The sequence below is a fragment of the Aplysia californica genome, unplaced genomic scaffold, assembly GCF_000002075.1.
Source record: "Aplysia californica isolate F4 #8 unplaced genomic scaffold, AplCal3.0 scaffold00001, whole genome shotgun sequence".
Classification (NCBI taxonomy): domain Eukaryota; kingdom Metazoa; phylum Mollusca; class Gastropoda; order Aplysiida; family Aplysiidae; genus Aplysia; species Aplysia californica.
In genome coordinates this window covers 198390-207580 of record NW_004797271.1, presented here as the reverse complement: position 1 = coordinate 207580, position 9191 = coordinate 198390, and the positions used below count along the sequence as shown (strand labels likewise).

Sequence of the window (9191 nt, the reverse complement as noted above, 5' to 3'; positions counted from 1 at the left end):
TAGCAGTTACACTACAATCGTTATTATTTTTTAAGGTAAGCCAATTTATTTTTATTATTATAATAGATCTAGATCTAGATCAGCTAGATCTAGATTCTAGATCTAGTTCTCTGCTTTTTAAACCAAGTAAAAATTACGCATAAAGCTACCTTGACGCATATTAGGCTTATGCTTGAATTCTGAATCAAACCTTTCGATGCTTCCTGTACAAAAGTAAAGATAAAAAAGCAAGTATACATAAATTATTCCTTACAGTAGAGTTTAATTGTTACTGTTTTTGTTTTGTTTTTGTTTTTGTAAGCAAAAAGAAGAGAACAAGAGTGTGTGTGTAGGCAACCGGTAGCATACAAAAGGCAGGGTCTACACTACAGGCAGAGAGTATTTAATTATATTTTAGTGTCTCTGCTACAGGGCATTTGGGCATCTTGGCATTATTGCCAAATAGAAAGGTATAGTGTCATTCTTGAGGACTGGCTATTTTTATTTGCCGAGAAATGTTCTCTGAACACAAAAAACCCAATATCAACTCATCCAAACAATTATTACAGACGTCAAGGCTAAAAAATGAAGAAGATTTCACTGTGGAAAAATTAAACAAAACTTAAAGTTATGTGTATTTTAATGTGAGAGAAAATCTGGCGTTGTCCAATCTCAAGTTTTTGTTGTTTCCTCAACTGAAGAGTCCAACCAGTAGACGACACGTTCGTATTGGGTGCAGATGTTTGTTTACATATTGTTGCACGTTGTTGTTGAACCGTTGGTTAGTCGCAGTGAAGTGCACTATTAACGGAATTCCTTTAGAGATCTTGCACTTAAAGTAAGTTTTTGTGTCTAAGTAGCATTTCTTGAACTGTCTAGATCTAGATTAGATATCTAGATCTATATATCTCTATATTCTATATCTAGCAGGGCAGCAGGATTAGATCAAACACTACTACTACTACAGTACGTACTGTCACTGTCATAGTCATGCTTGCTAATAATTACTAGATCTAGATCTAGATCTAGATCTAGAATCTAGATCTACATCTAGATATCTAGATCTAGATCTAGATCTAGATCTAGAGGTAGCGTCAATTGCCACAAAAATTGACTTTTTGTCAATTGCCACCGAGTGAAGCGGTGTCAAGTCTGAAAACAACATTATCTTTAGCCTTAGCATTATACACTTAGATCTATACATGATAATAATAATGTGTGTCTTATGAAATGGGTCAATTTGTTCTCAATAATTTCATTGGACGAGCATCTAGTCTAGAGCTACGGTACCAACTTGCCGTGTTTTCAATGAGACGTAGGCCTAGATCTAGGCTAGCCTAGCCTACACTTTGGTGTAGAACCGACACGGGCAATTCTAGATATAGATCTAGAAGTAGAATCTCAAACGCACACAAACTCAAGCAGAAATTCACGTTATATCGGGGAACATAAATCGGGGGACGGGGGTGGGGAAAAGACACACACACACACACACACACAAACACACACACACACAGAGGGACAGAGAGGCGAATGCACAACACCGAGCACTCAAGCACAATATAAGCTAGATCTAGCCTACCCACCAACGCAAAAGAGCTCCAATTTACTCGATGGCAATTGAAAGTCAATTTTTGCCAATTGCCACCGCGTTACTCTGGACTCTGTGGCAGTTGACACTACCTTTAGTAATCGAAGGGATTATTCTCACTCGATACTATTCTCACTCCGGGTGAGATGAGAAGAACGACAGCCTACTCTATTCTCACCCGTTTTTTTTTGTTTCCGCCCGCCCTTTTTTGTTTCGTTTCGGGGCACTACTTGGATATGGTGGTCCCGACTTTTGTGACTGGGAAATATAACCCAGAGAAAATCTAGAACCTCAAGGACGATTACTTCTGGTTCTATTTAAGTCTAAACAATTACTTTTCGCAGTGGCTATTTTTACGGCGAGCCGTAAAGATAGCCTCCCAGTGAGTCCCAGGCTATTTTTATGGCGATCCTCGAAAAGCGACCCTACTCCGCCTCTCATGTACGCGACATGCCTCAATGTATTAGATTTAGGCCTATAGGGGCCGTTCAAAATATAAACTTACACCTCAGAGGGGAAAAGGTGTCTTTGGCTTCTGTAAGAAAAGTGGAAGATTGGGTGGGGAGGTGAGATGAACGTTTTGCTCATGACTGGGAAGAAAAGGTAAAAGAAAAAGTGGATAAATGCCAGTAACAAGACCCAGATCTGCATGATCACTGCAGATCCCCGTTGTTTTTGTTTTTTTTTTGTTGTTGTTTTTTTTGTTTTTTGTTGTTGTTTTTTTAGGGGGGGGGGGGGGGGGGTTACAAATAATTTTGAAATTATGATGAAAATTCTGTAGGTGGACATCTAATTTCTTAATGTTTCTTTATAACTTTGCAACTGTTTTGTTGATCTTTTAATGTCTTGGTGTCTTTTATTTGTAAGGCATGTACCTATTGCACTGACAACAGTCTCAATGTCTTCCACATATATATGCGTTCTTTTTAGTCCATATGGTTTGATTAAATTGTATTAACTAAAATGTTCTTTTTACGGCGGTCACAAATTGATGACGTAGAACACGTTTTTCAGTCTTATAAATTCCGTCTTGGCTTGTAGGTCTTGTAGGCTACTACCTTATTTGTTATTTTATACTACATTTTACTAAATGACTAAACTAATGTAACATACTTTGAGCTGGTTAAAACCGAGAGTAAGGCACTATAATTAAATGTCCTCTATTATTAGTATTATCATAATTATAGTCTTTATTCTGGACTTAAACAATTCAATGTTTTTATGTTCTTTACTAGGACCTTGTTGTTGTGGGATTCTTTGAAATAAATAAATAGAGATCGCATTTTTAAAGTTTTTGTGTTTTGTTTTCTGATGTGCTCATATTATTACTGTCCTTTTTTATGGGGAACAGCTCACCCCAAGGGTGATTCTTTTTCCGATTCATATTTAGGAAAAAAAATTATGCAGGCATAAAAAATAATGAACAAAGTAAATTTTGATAAGTCGGAAAATATGAAAGTTGCCATGGAATGGAAACAGCACCAACATGCAAAACAAACAATAATTTTAAAAAAACGAAGGCTTCTTACTCTCTAACAAAATTGCATGAAAATTGGTGGAATGGTAGATACAGATACTATGGTCAATCGTACTGAGCAAAATTTTGAAATTTGAATGTAAAAAAATATATATGTGTTCCTGTACCCTGAAATTGCATCACAATAATTAATAAATTAATCATTGTGAACGCAAAAAATTTTTTTTTTACACCTCTATCAAAAATCTGCTCCGTGCAAATTATAAGGAAGGAGGAACATTTTAAAGGCATTCCCAAGGCGAAAAGTGTTAACTTCAAAATGGCCGCTCTTCTTGTGGGTGTGGTACATGTAGTGATGTCAGTGAATGAGATGATGATGCTGGCAGTGGCAGTGACGATGGTAATGATAGTGACAGGGAGGTGATGGTGGTGGTGATGATAAAGAGAGGGTGAATGATGATGGTGGGGAGAAGAAGGAAGAGGTGGTGGTGGAGGAAGGGAGAAGGAAGATGAAGAAGAGAATAGAATGACGGTGAAGAGGAGGAAATGGAAAACCTATGGGGCTGTTCAAATATAATCTTACACTTTTGGGGACTTTTTTAAAACACAAAACCCAATACCACTTTTCTCACATTTGCCTCCAACCCCCCACCTACACCAATTTAATATTAGTACTTTTTCCGATCTTCAATTTCCATTATTATTTTAAAGATACCTGTACTATACGTGGCTTTTTTTTACTAACTTGTAAAAAAAAATATCATTTCAGTTAATACAATTTAATCAAACCATATGGACTAAAAAGAAACGCATATATGTGGAAGACATTGAGACTGTTGTCAGTGCAATAGGTACGTGCCTTACAAATAAAAGACACCAAGACATTAAAAGATCAACAAAACAGTTGCAAAGTTATAAAGAAACATTAAGAAATTAGATGTCCACCTACAGAATTTTCATCATAATTTCAAAATTATTTGTACCCCCCCCCCTCCCCTAAAAAAACAACAACAAAAAGCAAAAAAAACAACAACAAAAAGCAAAAATAAAACAACAACGGGGATCTGCAGTGATCGTGCAGATCTGGGTCTTGTTACTGGCATTTATATCCACTTTTTCTTTTACCTTTTCTTCCCAGTCATGAGCAAAACGTTCATCTCACAGAAGTGTCATATTTGGTTAACATCCCCACCCAATCTTACACTTTTCTTACAGAATCCAAAGACACCTTTTCCCCTCTGAGGTGTAAGTTTATATTTTGAACGGCCCCTATAGGCCTAGATCTAATACATTGAGGCATGTCGCGTACATGAGAGGCGGAGTAGGGTCGCTTTTCGAGGATCGCCGTAAAAAAAGCCTGGGACTCACTGGGAGGCTATCTTTACGGCACGCCGTAAAAATAGCCACTGCGATTACTGTTTGATTCGCGTGCCCGAGAGCCTTTCAAACTTATTACAAAACATCAAATTGTGGTCAAATTTAGGGGGGCATGCCCCCCTGAAACACCCCATGATCTTTTTTTTTAAAGTCAGGGTTAAAAAACCTTGCCTTGTGAAAAACAAGTGAAATATTACTGCTCATTTTGTAGGCTAGATTTAAATCTAGATCTAGTCTAGGCTACTACTGATAAAACATAAAACATTGATACCGACTATTTAAATCAGTATCGATATTTCAGTAGGCCTACACAAAGGTCGGGACCACCATATCAAAGTAGTGCCCGTTTCGGGCATCATAGGACCCCTGTCACTGAGCGCTCCGTCCAGGCGACAAAACTCACCTCCCTCTCTCACTCCGCTGAGTGCGCGAGGCGACTATTGTTGATCTGGTAGAAAACCTTATCTTTTGAGCAAATAGTGTCACATTTAGTATTTGTTGCTATTTATTGGTTCTGTAATGGAAAATTCTACTCTTGAATGGTTTAACCAATCAAAATTTTAAAGCAAAAAATAAGCTTAGGGTCGAGGCACTGCGTGCCTTAAAAATAATCGTGGGTTCTGTTATGTTTTTTGTGTTGTAAACAAATTTGGCCAATTCTAACATTACAATGACAAACTATAATCTATTAACGAACATTATTAACATTATTTCATTAAACAGCTTTCAGTTAAGGCTATTACTTCTCTGGCAAGTGAATTCCTTTCTGAATTTAGAAATATACACTTGTCTAGGGTTTTGGTGAAGATATGCATGCGATTTAAAAAAATGAAACAACATCACTCCCCGCGGGAGCCTATAAAAATCGGGCAGTGCTCTGGGGCAGGTCACAAACGGTCACTCTTACAATTCACAAATTATTTTCTGAACTATCATCCTATTTGCCTACATGTAGATCAAGGCTTACCGCTTGTTCTCCACACCCAGGTAGGCCTAATAAAAATCCATTTCATCTCTGACCGGGTAAGCCATTTTGTTCTCACCCGGGGTGAGAATAATATTTTGTATTTTTATTTTCACCCCGGGTGAGAATAATGACAGCCATTACTAATAGATCTAGAATCTAACTATCAGAATAGTAGAAGGCAAGGCGAAGATTCAAATCAAAATGAATCTGGACCGGCTCTATTCAGACTGATTACATTTTTATCAAATCGGACTATGGGTTTTATCTATTTGGACTCGGTCTGAAAAAATGTTTTATTTATTCAGACTCGGCTTCTAAGTGAGTTATGTGAGTGTAAGGAGGTTAGGCCTCTCTACATAAATATAACGTATGTCATCAGGTAATTTTAATTTTACTTAAAACCAGAATTAGAACTAGAATTACCTACTACGACTGTAATTGTGTCAAAAGTTAAGACTGCACTCTCATTGCCCCAATGGCAGTATCTTTAGAAGTACACGGTAACCGACAACTCATGGTCTTTCCACCACCACTACCACATCATCATTACTTTTACCACCATTTGGCTTTCCACATGTTTAATTTGATTTTGTTGTGTGTTATAAGTTTTTTTGTTTTATATTTATGTTTTATTTTAAATCACATCACACAAAATTGACAGCCGTGGCCTCTTCCCAACACCTCTTCCCCCAGCAAGCCGAGAGTGCGTGATCGCTGCATGCAATCTCATTGGTCGACATTGTTAACTTTGCCCCCGGCAAGGTAAAACTCAATTTGGTTGTTCTGTTCATATAATGACGCAGGGAGGGCCAGTTTAGATAGATCTAGTAACTGGATATTAAAGCTCACGTCTCGGTTGTTATCATTAAAATTGAAAAATTTGTCATAAAAATGCTGGAAATATTTAGGAGGAACAAGGGTCGGAAGTCAGAACAGACGTCAATGCTGGATTCAATTCAGAGTCCGAATATAATTTTTGTCTAATTCGGACTCGTCACTTCGATGAATATGATAAGACAAGGAGAGAGATCTTTGAGTTCAGACTTCTTGTAATTGTACTGACATACTGTAATGACACTTAGATCTAGATCTCTAGTTCTAGTACTTATTAGTGTACAGTACTTGTAATTGTAGCTGTAATGACACTTCGATATGTAGATCTTGTACTAGGTGTTGAGTTGAAACTAGGTCCAGTTACTGTTAACTTTAACTTTTTAAAAAAAAGTAAAAGCTAGATATCTGGATATCTATGATAGATCTAGATTCTATGTGTCAGTGTTCTTTCCAGTCCGTGGTTTTGACTAGACGTCTATCTATATTTTGATTTTTTGCTTTAAATAAGTATATAAAAGCCAGTAGTAAGTAAAGCTAAAGACTTGATAGTAAAGTAAAATGAATGAATCTGCCATACAGACGAAGCCCCATACAGAAGAGGGGAGATGTATTTATTTTGAATCATGATGAACCCTATTGTCCTGTGTAGCTGATTTTTCTCTCTGTTATTTGCATGATAAAGTAGAAACCTGGCAAAGTTTTACTTTTGTCTGCACACAGCAGATCATGCTCTGCTTTTGAGGGTCAATGAACTTAAAGTTTCAATATTTCGGCACTTATATGACCGTATTGTGTTGCAAGTGCCGTAAAAGATTGTCCATTCAGTAATTATTTCCCTTCACTTAGCAGCATCGCCACTGGTGATGTTTCGTTGTTTCGATTTGTTATCCAATCTAAAAAATTCACTTTGATTTCTCTGGTTCTCACTTCTCATGGATAACAACACAAACTGCTCAGACATGCTCACACATATATTTTTAGGCTTATAGATCTCATTTTTTTTGTAAGAGCAGACCTGTTTCGCCTTGTTCAGGGGTCAGCTTTTCCTACAGTTCTTAAAATGAAAAAGGGAAGTCTGCGGATAGCAGCTGAGTTATATTATGCCCCTTGGAATTTGCCTGCCTTAAGAACCTGCTTTTTTAAAATTCCTGACAAGTGGGGTTGTTAGACGGAGGCCACTGTACATGAACGTTATATATTGCCATCTTCATAAAAGAAAATTAAGAAACTAGAACTGTACCTGGATTTAAAAACTTTGAGATCCTCATTTTTGTTGCAACAGCGGCATGCGTGTCTCTTTACCATTGACTGACACTGAATTATTTCATCACTTGTTTTGATTTTCTCTTTTTTTTCAGCCTTCATTGTGGCGGGGCGCCTGGTTAAACATACTGTACGTTTGTTTCAGCCTTTTTTCTACGAACTGACCAAACCTCTGAGCAGCACCTTCTTCCTGGATAGTGATATTGAGTCGGGTCGGCAGCATTCCACTATGTCGGTGGACTCGGAGAACAATGGGAAGTAAGTGCACTCATACTTTTCTGCACTTTATACAAGTTGGCTTGTATTGAGAGGACCAAACTTTCTTTCTTATACTTCGTGGTCGCCTGAAACAGGTTAAACAGTGGCATTGATGGCCTTGTGGTTAGGCTTTCGGACTCGTAATTGTAAGGTAGTAGATTAGTATCATAACAGAGGCCCGACATTGTGTCTTTGGAAAGGCACTTTTTAACACAAATTTTCCTCACTTCACCCAGTAGGGATTGAGTAGGCCTACCTGGTTTTAGACAATGAAAGACTGTTTCTGTTTGTTAGTGTTTGAGGGCTTTATCAGCAGCTTGCACTGTATGATATCCACAGAGTTGATCACATATCTGAGTGTTCTCGGGTCTGCTGGGGTAATGCAAAGAGCATGCTGTAGAGTGTGGATATGCACTATTTAACACTGCAATTATTATTATTATTATTGTTATCATCATCATTAATTGTTGATGTTGTTGTTTTTACTATTATTATTATTATAATGTTATACCGCTGTTCTTTCCTCAAGTTGTTTCTGTGCATCTGTCATTGCTCTGTTTCGGCCCTCTGTGGCCATTACTGTTTTGCTGTGCTTCTTTCCCACACGCACAAACATAGACCGGGTGTTTCATGAAGGAATTTATCGTACCCTCAGAACACGAAGGCGAGGGCGGCCGATGGAGAGTGTCGAGCACACGGACCTGGAGTCGGACTCGTTCTTCCCGCACATCCCGCTGTCGACCTCGTGGGAGGACGGGAAGTCGGATGGGTCGCAGCGGAAAGAGGGGTCGGACCTGAGTGGGGACCTCGGCAGCATCTCCCTCCTCATGTTCCTCTACATTCTGCAAGGGATCCCGCTGGGCCTGGCCGGCAGCATCCCCATGTTGCTGCAGAGCAGGAAGGTCAGTGACGTCATAATTCGCAGCAGACGTGCCAAGTATGTCGATAAAATCACAGCCTGTTGATTTTTTAATTTTTTTTTCTATTTGCCTAGTAGGGATGACTTCACTTTTTGTTTCTCAAAAGCCCAATCTGATTATTTGTTCTCCTTTAGTGAAGGCCATAGTAAAATTATCACTGTGTAGATGTGGCCTGATCTCACTCCCCCCTCCCCCCCTCCCAAATCTTTTAGCACTTGTGTGACCTGTTTGTGTTGCAAGTACAGTGACACTCTTGCTAAAACTAAACAAATGGACAACTGTGCCCCCCTCCTCAGGTGAGCTACACAGACCAGGCAATCTTCAGCTTCGTCTACTGGCCATTCAGCGTTAAGTTGTTGTGGGCGCCGCTCGTAGACTCGGTGTACTCACAGTGGTTCGGCCGACGCAAAACCTGGCTCATCCCCATACAGTACCTCATGGGTGAGGCCTTGTTGTTGCTGCTGTCTGTCTCTGTCTGTCTGTCTGTCTGTCTGTCTGTCTGTCTGTCTGTCTGTCTGTCTGTCT

General features: G+C 38.8%; 1 protein-coding gene across 2 annotated transcripts in view; it reads left to right on the top strand.

The window, feature by feature from the left end:
* Nucleotides 1–682: 682 nt before the first annotated feature.
* Nucleotides 683–9191, top strand: part of LOC101845963 (acetyl-coenzyme A transporter 1) — a 19327-nt gene continuing 10818 nt past the window's right edge. The window contains exons 1-4 of one of the 2 annotated variants that reach the window (XM_005088769.3): nucleotides 683–817; nucleotides 7634–7746; nucleotides 8402–8648; nucleotides 8963–9107. In XM_005088769.3, the coding sequence (XP_005088826.1) occupies nucleotides 7718–7746; nucleotides 8402–8648; nucleotides 8963–9107 (421 nt within the window). In that variant the 5' untranslated portion in view covers nucleotides 683–817; nucleotides 7634–7717. Of the gene's footprint in view, nucleotides 818–7583; nucleotides 7747–8401; nucleotides 8649–8962; nucleotides 9108–9191 lie in introns of both variants that reach the window. The other variant, XM_005088768.3, reaches the window with a different exon arrangement.